We start from the raw sequence: 16,766 nt of genomic DNA, 5'->3' as shown, positions 1-16,766 counted from the left end.
TTATAGATTGCCAATACTGATGATTGTTAAAATGCTTTCTCTTTTATAAAGCCAAATCCGTGTGTCCCTGGCTGTGTGTGCCCTGAGGGTTTGGTAGAAGATTCCAGTGGAAAATGCACTGAACTGGCACAGTGTCCTTGTTTATTTGGTAGCGAAACCTTTGGTCCTGGAGAAACAATCAAAAGTGGCTGCAATAAATGGTGAGCTTAAACAAATATTAAAATTAATTAAACTACTAAAATAATATTTCACTGACTATACAAAATTGTAGAACAATATTACTCTGCGCTCTTTATATTGCAGCACATGCCAGGGTGGATCCTGGAGCTGTACCAAGAAGCCATGTCCAAAGACATGCCTCGTTTATGGAAATGGTCACTACATAACCTTTGACGGAAAAAGATACAGCTATGATGGCAACTGTGAATATATCTTTGTTGAGGTAAGTTATAGTGAGTCACATTTAACAGGGCTGTTATCACTGGTAATCCTATCTTAATTTGAAATGTGTACGGTGATCCATCAGATCTGCCTTCTACAGATTGAATCCCTTGAAAAAAAGTTGTAAGTAAATTCTGGCAATTATAATAAACGGGTGCAATGTGATTGACACTCACTGGTTAACACTGTAATTATTTAGTCACCTGACATGAAATGAAATTAAGTAAAAGTAAAATGATCGAGATAGACTTTTAAATACACAATAATGTACAGTCAGTTGCTGTTGTCTGGGGGGTAGGGGGAGATAAAAGGTTAAAGGGGCAAACAAATTGTTATATAGTAGTAAGCAGAGATAGAAATTCTTTGAATCAGATCAAGCGTTCAAAATCCTTGCATCATTTCGGAGTTCATGTTGAAATGAAAAATATTATTTTTTGGAAATGGTGATTGCTGCTAAGAATTTATATGCCATTGGAATATTTACTCAAAATGTTGCTTGATGAATGATTTGTTTAGTGATGAAGGAAAGGTCGTGGCAACTACTTTTTGCTTTTGCAAGGTCGGCCTTTGCTGAGTTCTTGCCACTTTTGGCTGTTGAAGCAAAGCGAATAATAGTTGACCGCAGCTAAGCATGCTCACGCACTCACTTGTTCACTCACCATCAGAATATCTGCATTCACGGGATGTGGGCAACATTGGCAAGGCCAGCATTTATTGCCCATCCCTAATTGCCCTTGAGAAAGTGGTGGTGAGCCATCTTCTTGAACTGCTACAGTCTATGTAGTGAAGGTATTCCCACAGTGCTGTTAGGGAAGGAGTTCCAGGATTTTGACCCAGAGACCATGAAGGAACGACAATATAATTCCAAGTCAGGATGGTGTGTGACTTGGAGGAGAACTTGCAGGTGGTGGTGTTCCCATGTGCTAGCTGCCCTTGTCCTTCTAGGTGGCAGAAATGGCAGGTTTGGGACCTTGAAAGTATTATATATGAAACTATAAATATGCAGTGGCAGTTCTAAGTGGATCTCTAAAAGTTTGAATTGGCTTGTACTCTCTGAAGCAGAATGATAAATCTGAGCTATACTGCTACATTTCAAAATGTTTTTGAATATAATCAGAAATGTCTCACATTTTACATTTGCACTGGACTCAATATTGCTTAAAGTCCAATTACTGTTGTTGAGTTATGCTCATGATGATGGATATACCAGAACCATGTGTTGGTAACTTGAGGTTTTAGTACCCCAAGCTCCATTAGTTGTACCTCACTGATTTTCCCCCATCACTCCTGAAGACATTGACACCGTGCTGGGGTGAAGTTTCATAAGGCCTTCTCTGGTACTTCACCCACCTATTATTCATTTGCAAGCCTTGATAGGGAGTATTGGCAGGTTTGTGAGCATAGGGCTATTATAACCAAGTCTAATCCAGTCCTCGGTTGATGTTCACACAAACCACTTCCAGCAGACATCACAATGTGATAATCCTGCCTAGGCATGCCAACAGACATGCCCCAAACTGATGCTGGGATGCAAATGGGAAGGGCAGACGAAGTCTAACAAAAATCTATCCATCACCAGATCTTCTGAAGTGAGAATAGTTTTTCAGCAAACATATTGGTGACATTTAAGGTGCTGGCTGTCACTTGGTGCCTATGGCCCAAGAATTCTTAATACAGCCCTACCTTTTCCCCTTCCTATGTTCTTGCATCTATTTGAGAGCAGTGTAGTCATGGAAATGTTTCTTAAATTGGCAAACTACAAATTATACTGGAATTATTCAGCTGGCTGAGTCAGCCTAGATTACATGTTGAGGTTCCACCACATAAATTCACTCAAGTTATTTTAATTTTAGGACCAAGATCAACGAGCAATTGGTGCATTCCAAATACTAATAGAGAGTGTTCCCTGCTGTGAAAATGGAGTGACATGTTCAAGAAATGTCAGGATTTTACTTGAGGTATTTGTTTTGATTTGTAACTATTAAAAGGTTCTAACTGGTATTTTGGTACAAGATTTTAAAATGCATGCACTTGCAATGCCTAATCTTAAATTATTATGCCTGTTATTAACTGTATTATTTTCAAATGTATTCTTACAGGGTAAAGAACTAATTCTACTGGGTGGGAATGGAGTAACTGAGGTGTCTCTTAGACAAACCCAGTGCACCGATAATTCGTATACGCTTCACACTGTTGGACTCTATTTAATCCTGACATTTTACAATGGGATCACTGTGATATGGGACAAACGTACAAGACTTTCAGTCACATTGGATGTAAGATGGAAGGTAAGTAGGGCTCAGAAATTAAGACCTTTCCCTCGTATCTTTAAATACAATTAGAAATTGAAATTTACTGAGACCTAATTTAAGAAACACTGCCCCGCTCCTCCCAGCCATTGATTCCTGTTCTATCAGACTCTCTAAACATTTCTTCATCTCTCTTTATACTTTTTTCACAGTGTTCTGGAACTTTAGATAAACACATAAAAGTTTAGCAAACATCTGAGCAACATTTATCCATTTATATGTGGAGAGTCAATATTGAATTGTCAGAGGAAAAGATGGCAGCAGGGTAATAGTTATTCATTTATGCATGAGGTGGGGAGCGGCATAATTCAACAGTAGAAGGAAGGCTGTCAGAATGGTGACTGTGGGAACCAGAGTTGGGCCGGAGGCTGAGGGTAAGGGATAACATGTTTTTTTTACAATTTTGATGAGTAAGAATTGGGACTCGTTGAACTAGGAGTGAGCAGTGCGAATCTGAGGCTGGCGGCTGACAGGCAGCTAATCCAGAGTGCGAACCAAGGCCAAGGTGGGAAATGGCCAGATCAAAGGCAGGCAACTCAAGAGCTTGGCCTGAGGCCAAGGGCTTGGAACCGCCAGTGTGGGAGAGCAAAACAGATCCATTTTTTGTAGGGTGGGAAACAACATTGCCCAAAGTCACTAAAAAGCCATTATTTACATATATATATATATATGGTAAAAGCTTTACATAAAAAATGTACTTACCTGAAAGCAGGAAAACAAGGTGACAGCTAGCATTGAGAGGGACATCATGCCATCTATTGGCAAGAGTCTACAACTACATCGCAACTGTTGATGTACAGGATTTGAATTATAAATGTTGATGGAGTTGCAATGTGAAACGCTGGCGTAAAACTGTGAAATTAAAATCCTGACAACAGGGATTTGTATAGGGAGCATGTATATACACAAGATTTTGAATATAATACTTGCCAACCTCCTGTGGCATTACACCCAAGGAGTCAAAACAAGTGTAGTCTTCAGTTGAGGGATAATTGGAACAGGGTATGCAGACGCAAATCAATCCTCATTTTAAAGTTATAGATTTGTCCTTATATTTCCATTTTAAATCCCTATGTCTACAGTTATAGTGGAAACTGCCAGTGTAGAGTTGTAACGCTGTATTTATGAGAAAGACCATTCGGCCTATATATTAATTCATCCACCCAGAAACACACTACACTCCCTTCATTGCAGTATCCTGTTGTTTCTTGAATACGCCCAGAGGTTCCACCACCACCAATCTGTCGGCAACTTGATTCCATATATTAATCACTCTCATGAAGAAAGAAAGAACTTGCACTTGTATAACACCTTTCACAACCTCAGGATGCCCCAAAGATCTTTACAGCCAATGACGTACTTTGTGATGTGTAGTCACTGTTGTAATGTAAGAACTTCTTGATGCTCCATCCATTCTATGTCACTGGTATTTTTGTTTGGAGCAGGCGGAGGTTCCACTCCTGAAACAAGGCCACTGGAAGCTGCCCTGTAAGGTCGATGACTGGGTGTAGCTGGGTCCCCATGAACTTTGTGACCATTCTAAGGGGCTCCCACCAGAATTGTGGCGGGATTCCACTGGAGGGTCTGATCAGTTCTGGGGCTTGCATTCGATCTTGGGTTCACTTGGAAAAAAGTATGAAACATGTATTGTGCTTTTAGAATAGTAACCATTTTTTTCATTCTCTTTTACATTTTTAAGCATAAAGTTTATGGCCTTTGTGGAAATTTCAACGGTGACATTGAAGATGATCTGACAACAAAGGGGAAGAGCTTGGTGACTAGCCATATGGAGTTTGGAAACAGTTGGAAGTCTAGACAGTCATGTTCTAATGCAGTAAATCAAACATTTCCTTGTGATAGAAATCCATATTGTTTAGCATGGGCTCAGAAGAGATGCAGCATAATTAAAGGCCCAGTCTTCCAAGCCTGCCATAGAAAGGTAAAATACTAAACAAATATAAAGAGATATAGCATTTTTACAAAGCACCCTCGTGATTTCTGATACTGTGGTACTTTATCAGGTTGACCCAACCACATATTACGAGGCTTGTATCCAAGAGGCTTGTGCCTGTGATATGAAGGGAAAATATCTGGGTTTCTGTACCGCTGTAGCAGTGTATGCAGAAACTTGTAATAGAGCTGATGTTTGTATTCGCTGGAGAACCCCCGATCTATGTCGTAAGTCTAAATTTCTGTATTCCTTGTTATAAAGAATTAAAGTGTAAGCATTCATCAAGCATGCATTTGTTGGTTCGTAGTTATGTAACACGATGTGCCACAGAGCAGCATTACTAAGTGTTTAAATTAGATGCCTGTTGCTTGTAACCTATGTCATTTGATAATAGCGAGATTATAAAAAACATTTGCTTTCCTCTTCAAATTCCCATCTTTTCTGTCATAAAACTGCCATTATCTTCTACTTGAGCCTGGTGGGTGGTATATTTTGGAGGTAATTGTTTGTAGACTTTGTGTGATCAGATCACCAGTACTTGTTATCACCCCCCTTTATGTTCTCAAAACCAATTTCAATTCAGTCAACCAAAGGCAATTCAGCACGCCTGTTCACTTTTATTGTTAGATTCACCAAAATAAACTAACTCAAAACTTGTCACAGACCAATGTCTGTCCACCCTGGTGGTCCGAGCCTAATCTAAAATATTTGGTTTCTTTAAGCTCCTTGTCTGTTTGCTTAATCAGGGACATCTGTGAACACTTATTTGGAGCCCAGATTGCTGCCACTATCCACTCCCCATGTTCCTAGTGCCCTATAACATCGAGAGTGGATGTACACTTTATCACAACTGTCATTATCATTGCTGCTCCACATTAAATCACCGGAGTACGCTTTGTGGAATTATGCATAATTCTCCTTTGCCTACCTTATTATTGAAAGATACTCCATCTATCAACCTGGATAAGATATTCTGGGAATGGGGGAATAACTTAGTCAGAGTATAAGTCATTATAGGGACTCAAACACTAACCCAAGCATGAGAGTCCAACACTCCAGATCAATGAGCAACATGTTTAAGGTGATAATACTCTATGTATTTGGCATGGATGTTTACTTTCGAACTGAATAAATGACCGATGATCACATTTGAACTGTTTCTGTTTTACATTGCAGCTGTGTATTGTGACTATTACAACGCACCTGGTGACTGCAGCTGGCACTATCAGCCATGTGGAACATTAACAACAAAAACATGCTCGGAACATTACATTGGAAAGAAGTACTCTGCAGTTCTTGAAGGTGCTGTTTAGATTATATTAAATGATATGTTAAAATCCCTGTAATAATATTAATCGATTAATTAAGTTTCCTCGATGAAAATATCTGCACCTTTTGATGGAGGTTCATAAAGAATCACACTTTCCAACAATCAGTGAAAGATGAAAGGGGAGATTTTCTGCTCTTTGTGATCCCTGCACAGACAGGAAGCACAAATTGAAAAATCACACACCCCAGCCCTGGCCGTCTCCTGATTTGTGCTCCGATGTATGCTGGAAATCTCTCGGATCTGAGTGTGTTATAAAAAAAGGTCTTCGATGATCTGAATTTAAATCCACAGAAACATTTTGGTATTGACAGATGTGATGTACATTTTCTGCTTCTACTTAAGATTTCTAGCATTAACAAAGCTTCTGTTTATCTTCATGGTGATTTTATTTCTCACTGTTTTAGGTTGTTATGCCAAATGCCCAGTGATTGCCCCTTATTTGGATGAAAATACAATGAAGTGCGTTGCGTTACCTCAGTGCACTTGTTATTATGAAGGAAGAATATTGCAACCTGGTGAAACAACAAGAAATGACTGTGAAAAATGGTAAAGTAGCCATAACAATGTAGCAGGTTGAACCTCCCTTATCCGGAACCCTCGGGGACCCGGCCTGTTCTGGATACGGGATTTTTCCGGACGAGGGGTGGTCACGTTAAATTGGATGGTACAGGTACTGAGCAAGGGGATATCGGGGCTGGCTGGCTTGGGGCTGGGAGTGTGGCAGAGAGATCATGGGGGGGTGGTAGATTACGGGGTCAGGCCAGCAATTGCGGGAGTCGGCAGTGAGGAAGGACTTCAATTTGTTCCTGTCGGAGCGGCCAGAAATGGTTCTGGACGAGGGGTGGTTCTGGATAAGGGAGCTCTGGATAAGGGAACTTCAACCTGTATTTTATTTCTTCTATCACCATTCTCGTGTTGAAAGCAAGTTAATTGTAATGCAGTTGGATCTTGAATCCTTATGGGGTTAAATCATTCACTTATAAATGCTTGAAAGAAACATAAGCTAAGTTTCCTTTCATTTCAAAGGCAGAGAAGGTTTTTCCTATAACCACAAGCAAGCCAAGTTAAATTCATACATGTTTGTGTTAAGACCTATTACAGATCTAGATGAACTGTATAAGGACATTTGATGATTCAATATACCTTAAATAAAATAAAAAAACAATTTTATGAATTTAAAATTGATACACTAGCTTGTAAAATAGATATTTTGATCATTAAAACATAAAATAAATCTTATGATAATCTCCCAACTGAACTAAGGCCCGTCACCCCTGTCTTTGGCCCAGAAAATTGACTCCAAGATCCTTACTCTTACTTTCAAATTCCTTCATGGTCTCCCCCTACCTATTCTGTGATTTTCTTCTGCAATATTTTGCTTATTTTCTGTTACTCCAACAGCAGTCTACTTGTTGTTCCTTGTTCCCTCCACCCCATGATCAGCAGCTGACCCTTCAGCCACTGCCATCTGAAAATCCATCCCTCAGGTACTCCTCCTTACCTTCTGCCCCGCATTTAAAATCCTCCTAAAGACCCTTACTATTGGCTGTGATTTCAGAGCCTGCAAACTTCTCTTTTCCTTTTGCTTTCCTGCTAAGTGTCCATTTGATGTCCGCCATTCTGTAAAGCACTCCAGGGTGTCCCTCTGTACACGGGGAGCATCTTAAACCTGTTTGTTGTTGTAATATCTTATTTGATTTTATTTATAGTAAGTGCATCGATGGAATCCATACATGTATCCGTAAGTAACTTTTCTTTTCAACCTTCAGTTGCTAGCACAATGAATATATAATGGATGTCATGTGTTACTACTGGACAATGCTTGACTTGTTAACAGTGCAGTATTAATAGTACTAACAGCTGTCGTCAAGTTTATTTAATGTTTTTAAAACACTGTACAAGTCCTGAACCATGAACACAGTTATAAATTCATTCTACAGCAAAACATCAAAGAAAAGTTTAGTTGTACAAATGAGTAGGTATTACACCAGCTGGCATAATGTTTGGACCTGACACTAAAGTGGTAGAATCAGAGTCTGGTGAGCTTAATGCTTATTGATTTCTCACGAGATCAAATTCCTGAGATTTCCCAGGGTTGGCTCTAGTTCTATCCTTCCATTAAGTTCCTGGCCGATATTTGGTTCAAAATTACATAGCAAAATGCCGTGTAGGTGCACCCTCTCTTCCACCACAACTTCAAATGGAAAATCTCTGAAAAATCGAGAAAAACTTCCTTTAGGGAAGGAGATCTGCCGTCCTCATCCGGTCTGGCCTATGCGTGACTACAGGCCCACAGCAATGTGATTGACTCTTAAATGACCTAGCGAGCCACTCAGTTCCACGAGACTACTACAATAAAAGTCACTGTGGGCATACCTTCACCACACGAACTGCAGCGGTTCAAGAGGCAGCTCACCATCACCTTCCCAAGGACAAATAGGGATGGGCAATAAATGCTGGCCTTGCCAGCGATGTCCACATCACATGAATGAATAAAAGAAAGCGGCGTTCACACTTTTTCTGAGGTTTCCATAGCTCTTCTGCTGAGGTTATGGCAGATGAGTTTCACCATCAATGGGGTTGACTATCAACAGTTGATGTTAAATGTAACGTAAGATTTTAACAAATTAAATATTTCATTGTTCATTAATATTGCTGCTGAGCAGTTACTATTGCATCATTGCTTTTGAATGAGCAGCACTAATATGATGCCTGTCGTCTTCAATCATGACTAATTATTTCCACTCATGAATTCAATGATTTATGATGGAGTAGTTGCATTGGCTTTGCCAGTCTTCCAACATCTGATCTGAGTGGCCATTCTTTATGCGTGAGGCTCAACAGTGAGTGTAAACCATCGGGGTTGGGTTGCCAACCCTCCAGGATTCTCCTGCAGTTTCCAGGGTTTGAAGATTAGTCTACAGGACACTGCTGGGAGCAGGCAGGATAAAAGCATAGGGGCATTAAAAAAAATCATTTTGTTTCAACACTTTTGTTTATTAGTTATAAAAATGGTGGAGTTGGGAAAGAAAAGTCTGTTTGACTGACAGTTAAGAATCATTCAATCGAGTAATGAAGAGTCTGTTCGCTTTCCAATTTGGGCAACTAGTTGGGGAGCATGAGGGCTGGGCAATTGGAAGAAGGAGGTCCTGTGGTAAAGCCTCCAGGATTACATCCAGCAACACACATACATGCATCTTTAATGAATTAGACCAAGATAAGTTGAATGGATTCAGAGTCTCATTTTCTTGCTTACCAAATGGTTCTCACTTGATGGAGAGTTTGTCAGTAACACAGATGGAATACACATTTATATTATTGCTGGATACAGACTGATTGAGAATCTGTCATAATGGGATTAAAACACTTTGCACAGTCATTTTTAAATATGTGTCATAACTGCTGATTCATGTTGAAACTATCAATATTGTTCCAGTTCAAGTTGGATGTAATAGTTGTAAATGCTTTTGTTTCTCTTCAGAAGAAACAACTACAACAGTGACAACCACCACAACTGAGTCTACTACCAGTCCCACAACTGGTGAGTGATGTTTTCTTTCAATAAACATTAGCAAGTCTTTTAACACAACTGTGCTGTTTCAGATTTACCTACTCGACTGTGAGAAACCATTACTTAGTTCTTCAAGATAATTGGCCCATTCCTTTTAACGGATACATTTCATTTTTAGTATAATTTTTGCCCAACACAAATCACATCATCTCACGGTGAAACCTGACTGGAGTATTTTGGAACTGAGTTGAATGTCTTTAATATTTTTCAGTAGGAACAACTACAAAAGAGACACCAACAACAACAGAGACACCAACTACAACTGTCTCTACCACCCCCTACACAACTGGTGAGTGATGGCTTTTGTCAATCTATAATATCAAGGCCTGGGATACAAGTGTCCCTTTACAACTTCAGCTCCTTGTCAGTGAAAGTCTATTCCTTTGCTCTTTAAGCGAATTAGTCGATTCCTGTAGTTGGACAATAGTTAATGGTTTAAATATTGAATAAACCTCGTTATTTCAATAGGCATGTTAAAACACACATCTTCCATGAATGTCGGCCTTTTAAAATCAGCCTGTCCTGTCTTAGTGAACGAACATGTCCTAAAAGTATAATGAGATCGTGCTATTGAAAATATCATGCTGAATGTAATAGCACAATAGAGTTTGTCGTGGGCAGTTAGTAATACGGTGATGAGCTTCATTGAGCTCAGCCTCCAGTATCTTGATACACAGGGAATAGCTCCAGATGGAACTGCTGTATACAGCTGTTGAATAACTGAGACTAAGAGCTGTGGGGCGCTACAATTTTGTTGCATCTTCATCTCAATTTGCGATACTCATTTTGTGAAGGATAATATTACTTTTTTCAAAAGTCACCTTTATGTTTTCAATGTAACCTCTGTATACTAAATGTCAGTGCCAATTTAGACCAAGATATGCTGAATGGATTCAGAGTCTCAGATTCTTGCTTACCAAATAGTTATCACTTGATGGAGAGTTTGTCAGTGACACAGATGGAATACACACTTCATTGAATCATGGAAATTTACAGCATGGAAGGGGCCATTTGAGCCTATCGTGTCTGTGCTGGCCAACAAGAGGCTTTCCAGCCTAATCCCACTTTCCAGCTCTAGGTCCGTAGCCCTGCAGGTTACAGCACTTCAGGAGCACATCCAAGTACTTTTTAAACATGGTGAGGGTTTCTGCCTTTCCCACTCTTTCAGGCAATGAATTCTAGATCCCCACAAACCTCTGGGTGAAGGAATTTCCCCACAAATCACCTCTAAACCTTCCACCAATTACTTTAAATCTATGCCCACTGGTCGTTGGCCCCTCTGCTAAGGGAAAAAGGCCCTTTCTATACACTCTATCTACACCCCTCATATTTTTAAACACCTCAAAGAGGTCTCCGTTCAGCCTCCTCTGTTCCATGGAAAACAAACTTTTTCACACACTTATAAGTTTGTGTCATAACTGCTGATTCATGTTGAAACTCTCTCAATATTGTCCCAGTTCAAGTTGGATGCAATAGTTGTGAATGCTTTTGATTCTCATTCAGAAGAAACAACTACAACAGTGACAACCACCACAACTGAGTCTACTACCAGTCCCACAACTGGTGAGTGATGTCTTCTTTCAATAAACATTAGCAAGTCTTTCAACACAACTGTGCTGTTTCAGATTTACCTACTCGACTGTGAGAAATCATTACTTTGTTCTTCAAGATAACTGGCCCATTCCTTTTAACGGATGCAATTGTGTATCTGCATTTCATTTTTAGTATAATTTTTGCCCAACACAAATCACATCATCTCACGGTGAAACCTGACTGGAGTATTTTGGAACTGAGTTGAATGTCTTTAATATTTTCCAGCAGGAACAACTACAAAAGAGACACCAACAACAACAGGGACACCAACTACAGCTGTCTTTACCATGCCCTACACAACTGGTGAGTGATGGCTTTTGTCAATCTATAATATCAAGGCCTGGGATACAAGTGTCCCTTTACAACTTCAGCTCCTTGTCAGTGAAAGTCTATTCCTTTGCTTTTTAAGCGAATTAGTCGATTCCTGCAGTTGGACAATAGTTAATGGTTTAAATATTAAATAAACTTTGTTATTTCAATAGGCACGTTAAACCACACAAATTCCATGAATGTCGGCCTTTAAAATCAGCCTGTCCTGTCTTAGTAAACGGAACATGTCCTAAAAGTATAATGAGATCGTGCTATTGAAAATATCATGCTGAAAGTAATAGCACAATAGAGTTTGTCGTGGGCAGTTAGGAATACAGTGATGAGCTTCATTGAGCTCAGCCTCCAGTATCTTCATACACAGGGGATAGCTCCAGATGGAACTGCTGTATTCAGCTGTTGAATAACTGAGACTAAGAGCTGTGGGGCGCTACAATTTTGTTGCATCTCCATCTCAATTTACGATACTCATTTTGTGAAGGATAATATTACTTTTTTCATAAGTCACCTTTATGTTTTCAATGTACCCTCTGTATACTAAATGTCAGTGCAGATTTAGACCAAGATATGCTGAATGGATTCAGAGTATCATTTTCTTGCTTACCAAATGGTTTTCACTTGATGGAGAGTTTGTCAGATGGAATACACATTTATATTATTGCTGGATACAGACCGATTGGGAATCTGTCAAAATGGGATTAAAACACTTTGCACAGTCATTTTTAAATATGTGTCATAACTGCTGATTCATGTTGAAACTATCAATATTGTTCCAGTTCAAGTTGGATGTAATAGTTGTGAATGCTTTTGATTCTCATTCAGAAGAAACAACTACAACAGTGACAACCACCACAACTGAGTCTACTACCAGTCCCACAACTGGTGAGTGATGTCTTCTTTCAATAAACATTAGCAAGTCTTTTAACACAACTGTGCTGTTTCAGATTTACCTACTTGACAGTGAGAAACCATTACTTTGATCATCAGGATAATTGGCCCATTCCTTTTAACGGATACATTTCATTTTTAGTACAATTTTTGTCCATCAGAAATCACATCCTCTCATGGGTGAAACTCGACTGGAGTAGTTTAGGAACTAAGTTCAATGTCTTTAATATTTTTCAGCAGGAACAACTACAACAGAGACACCAACTACAACTGTCTCTACCACCCCCCACACAACTGGTGAGTGATGGCTTTTGTCAATCTATAATATCAAGGCCTGGGATACAAGTGTCCCTTTACAACTTCAGCTACTTGTCAGTGAAAGTCCATTCTTTTGCTCTTTAAGTGAATTAGTCGATTCCTGCAGTTGGACAATAGTTAATGGTTTAAATATTGAATAAACCTTGTTATGGCTTATTTCAATAGCACGTTAAAACACACATCTTCCATGAACATCGGGCTTTAAAATCAGCCTGTCCTGTCTTAGTGAACGGAACATGTCCAAAAGTATAATGAGATCGTGCTATTGAAATGATCATGCTGAAAGTAATAGCACAATAGAGTTTGTCGTGGGCAGTTAGTAATGCGGCAATGAGCTTCATTGAGCTCGGCCTCAAGTATCTTGATACACATGGTATCGCTCCAGATGGGACTGCAGTATACAGCTGTTTTTAACTGAGATTAAGAGCTGTGGGACGCTATTGTTACATCACCATCTCAAACTATGATACTCATTTTGTGAAGGATAGCATAACTTCTTTTACGTAGTCACCTTTATGTTTTCAATGTAACCTCTGTATACTAAATGTCAGTGCCAATTTAGACCAAGATATGCTGAGTGGATTCAGAGTCTCAGATTCTTGCTTACCAAATAGTTCTCACTTGATGGAGAGTTTGTCTGTGGCACAGATGGAATACACACTTCATAGAATCATCGAAATTTATAGCACGGAAGGAGGCCAGTTCAGCCTATCGTGTCTGCGCTGGCTAACAAGAAGCTATCCAGCCTAATCCCACTTTCCAGCTCTAGGTCCGTAGCCCTGCAGGTTACAGCACTACAAGTGCACATCCAAGTACTTTTTAAATGTGGTGAGGGTTTCTGCCTCTACCACCCTTTCAGGCAGTGAATTCCAGACCCCCACAAACCCCGGTGAAGAAATTTCCCCTCAAATCCCCTCTAAACCTTCCACCAATTACTTTAAATCTATGCCCACTGGTCGTTGGCCCCTCTGCTAAGGGAAAAAGGCCCTTTCTATACACTCTATCTACACCCCTCATATTTTTAAACACCTCAAAGAGGTCTCCGTTCAGCCTCCTCTGTTCCATGGAAAACAAACTTTTTCACACACTTATAAGTTTGTGTCATAACTGCTGATTCATGTTGAAACTCTCTCAATATTGTCCCAGTTCAAGTTGGATGCAATAGTTGTGAATGCTTTTGATTCTCATTCAGAAGAAACAACTACAACAGTGACAACCACCACAACTGAGTCTACTACCAGTCCCACAACTGGTGAGTGATGTCTTCTTTCAATAAACATTAGCAAGTCTTTCAACACAACTGTGCTGTTTCAGATTTACCTACTCGACTGTGAGAAATCATTACTTTGTTCTTCAAGATAACTGGCCCATTCCTTTTAACGGATGCAATTGTGTATCTGCATTTCATTTTTAGTATAATTTTTGCCCAACACAAATCACATCATCTCACGGTGAAACCTGACTGGAGTATTTTGGAACTGAGTTGAATGTCTTTAATATTTTCCAGCAGGAACAACTACAAAAGAGACACCAACAACAACAGAGACACCAACTACAGCTGTCTCTACCACCCCCCACACAACTGGTGAGTGATGGCTTTTGTCAATCTATAATATCAAGGCCTGGGATACAAGTGTCCCTTTACAACTTCAGCTACTTGTCAGTGAAAGTCCATTCTTTTGCTCTTTAAGTGAATTAGTCGATTCCTGCAGTTGGACAATAGTTAATGGTTTAAATATTGAATAAACCTTGTTATGGCTTATTTCAATAGCACGTTAAAACACACATTTTCCATGAACATCGGGCTTTAAAATCAGCCTGTCCTGTCTTAGTGAACGGAACATGTCCAAAAGTATAATGAGATCGTGCTATTGAAATGATCATGCTGAAAGTAATAGCACAATAGAGTTTGTCGTGGGCAGTTAGTAATGCGGCAATGAGCTTCATTGAGCTCGGCCTCAAGTATCTTGATACACAGGGTATCGCTCCAGATGGGACTGCAGTATTCAGCTGTTTTTAACTGAGATTAAGAGCTGTGGGACGCTATTGTTACATCACCATCTCAAACTATGATACTCATTTTGTGAAGGATAGCATAACTTTTTTTACGTAGTCACCTTTATGTTTTCAATGTAACCTCTGTATACTAAATGTCAGTGCCAATTTAGACCAAGATATGCTGAGTGGATTCAGAGTCTCAGATTCTTGCTTACCAAATAGTTCTCACTTGATGGAGAGTTTGTCTGTGGCACAGATGGAATACACACTTCATAGAATCATCGAAATTTATAGCACGGAAGGAGGCCAGTTCAGCCTATCGTGTCTGCGCTGGCTAACAAGAAGCTATCCAGCCTAATCCCACTTTCCAGCTCTAGGTCCGTAGCCCTGCAGGTTACAGCACTACAAGTGCACATCCAAGTACTTTTTAAATGTGGTGAGGGTTTTTGCCTCTACCACCCTTTCAGGCAGTGAATTCCAGACCCCCACAAACCCCGGTGAAGAAATTTCCCCTCAAATCCCCTCTAAACCTTCCACCAATTACTTTAAATCTATGCCCACTGGTCGTTGGCCCCTCTGCTAAGGGAAAAAGGCCCTTTCTATACACTCTATCTACACCCCTCATATTTTTAAACACCTCAAAGAGGTCTCCGTTCAGCCTCCTCTGTTCCATGGAAAACAAACTTTTTCACACACTTATAAGTTTGTGTCATAACTGCTGATTCATGTTGAAACTCTCTCAATATTGTCCCAGTTCAAGTTGGATGCAATAGTTGTGAATGCTTTTGATTCTCATTCAGAAGAAACAACTACAACAGTGACAACCACCACAACTGAGTCTACTACCAGTCCCACAACTGGTGAGTGATGTCTTCTTTCAATAAACATTAGCAAGTCTTTCAACACAACTGTGCTGTTTCAGATTTACCTACTCGACTGTGAGAAATCATTACTTTGTTCTTCAAGATAACTGGCCCATTCCTTTTAACGGATGCAATTGTGTATCTGCATTTCATTTTTAGTATAATTTTTGCCCAACACAAATCACATCATCTCACGGTGAAACCTGACTGGAGTATTTTGGAACTGAGTTGAATGTCTTTAATATTTTCCAGCAGGAACAACTACAAAAGAGACACCAACAACAACAGAGACACCAACTACAGCTGTCTCTACCACCCCCCACACAACTGGTGAGTGATGGCTTTTGTCAATCTATAATATCAAGGCCTGGGATACAAGTGTCCCTTTACAACTTCAGCTACTTGTCAGTGAAAGTCCATTCTTTTGCTCTTTAAGTGAATTAGTCGATTCCTGCAGTTGGACAATAGTTAATGGTTTAAATATTGAATAAACCTTGTTATGGCTTATTTCAATAGCACGTTAAAACACACATCTTCCATGAACATCGGGCTTTAAAATCAGCCTGTCCTGTCTTAGTGAACGGAACATGTCCAAAAGTATAATGAGATCGTGCTATTCAAATGAGCATGCTGAAAGTAATAGCACAATAGAGTTTGTCGTGGGCAGTTAGTAATGCGGCAATGAGCTTCATTGAGCTCGGCCTCAAATATCTTGATACACAGGGTATCGCTCCAGATGGGACTGCAGTATTCAGCTGTTTTTAACTGAGATTAAGAGCTGTGGGACGCTATTGTTACATCACCATCTCAAACTATGATACTCATTTTGTGAAGGATAGCATAACTTTTTTTACGTAGTCACCTTTATGTTTTCAATGTAACCTCTGTATACTAAATGTCAGTGCCAATTTAGACCAAGATTTGCTGAGTGGATTCAGAGTCTCAGATTCTTGCTTACCAAATAGTTCTCACTTGATGGAGAGTTTGTCTGTGGCACAGATGGAATACACACTTCATAGAATCATCGAAATTTATAGCACGGAAGGAGGCCAGTTCAGCCTATCGTGTCTGCGCTGGCTAACAAGAAGCTATCCAGCCTAATCCCACTTTCCAGCTCTAGGTCCGTAGCCCTGCAGGTTACAGCACTACAAGTGCACATCCAAGTACTTTTTAAATG

At 39.8% G+C, this 16,766-nt stretch overlaps 1 protein-coding gene and 1 long non-coding RNA gene across 2 annotated transcripts in view; one reads left to right on the top strand and one right to left on the bottom strand.

Annotated features, from left to right (window-relative positions):
* The window catches only part of LOC139278570 (uncharacterized), a 320,976-nt gene that overhangs the window by 231,806 nt on the left and 72,404 nt on the right, over positions 1 to 16,766 (bottom strand). The window lies entirely within an intron of this gene.
* Positions 1 to 16,766, top strand: part of LOC139279038 (mucin-2-like) — a 63,499-nt gene that overhangs the window by 15,131 nt on the left and 31,602 nt on the right. The window contains exons 13-30 of the mRNA XM_070898372.1: positions 304 to 442; positions 2,295 to 2,399; positions 2,541 to 2,729; positions 4,450 to 4,689; positions 4,772 to 4,928; positions 5,878 to 6,003; positions 6,436 to 6,577; positions 7,741 to 7,772; positions 9,513 to 9,572; positions 9,814 to 9,891; positions 11,106 to 11,165; positions 11,421 to 11,498; positions 12,345 to 12,404; positions 12,648 to 12,707; positions 13,921 to 13,980; positions 14,236 to 14,313; positions 15,527 to 15,586; positions 15,842 to 15,919. Coding sequence (XP_070754473.1) covers positions 304 to 442; positions 2,295 to 2,399; positions 2,541 to 2,729; positions 4,450 to 4,689; positions 4,772 to 4,928; positions 5,878 to 6,003; positions 6,436 to 6,577; positions 7,741 to 7,772; positions 9,513 to 9,572; positions 9,814 to 9,891; positions 11,106 to 11,165; positions 11,421 to 11,498; positions 12,345 to 12,404; positions 12,648 to 12,707; positions 13,921 to 13,980; positions 14,236 to 14,313; positions 15,527 to 15,586; positions 15,842 to 15,919 — 1,802 coding nt within the window. The remainder of the gene's footprint in view (positions 1 to 303; positions 443 to 2,294; positions 2,400 to 2,540; positions 2,730 to 4,449; positions 4,690 to 4,771; positions 4,929 to 5,877; positions 6,004 to 6,435; positions 6,578 to 7,740; positions 7,773 to 9,512; positions 9,573 to 9,813; positions 9,892 to 11,105; positions 11,166 to 11,420; positions 11,499 to 12,344; positions 12,405 to 12,647; positions 12,708 to 13,920; positions 13,981 to 14,235; positions 14,314 to 15,526; positions 15,587 to 15,841; positions 15,920 to 16,766) is intronic.

This window comes from Pristiophorus japonicus, chromosome 13 (genome assembly GCF_044704955.1).
Source record: "Pristiophorus japonicus isolate sPriJap1 chromosome 13, sPriJap1.hap1, whole genome shotgun sequence".
NCBI lineage: Eukaryota > Metazoa > Chordata > Chondrichthyes > Pristiophoridae > Pristiophorus > Pristiophorus japonicus.
This window is presented reverse-complemented; position numbering and strand designations above follow the sequence as displayed.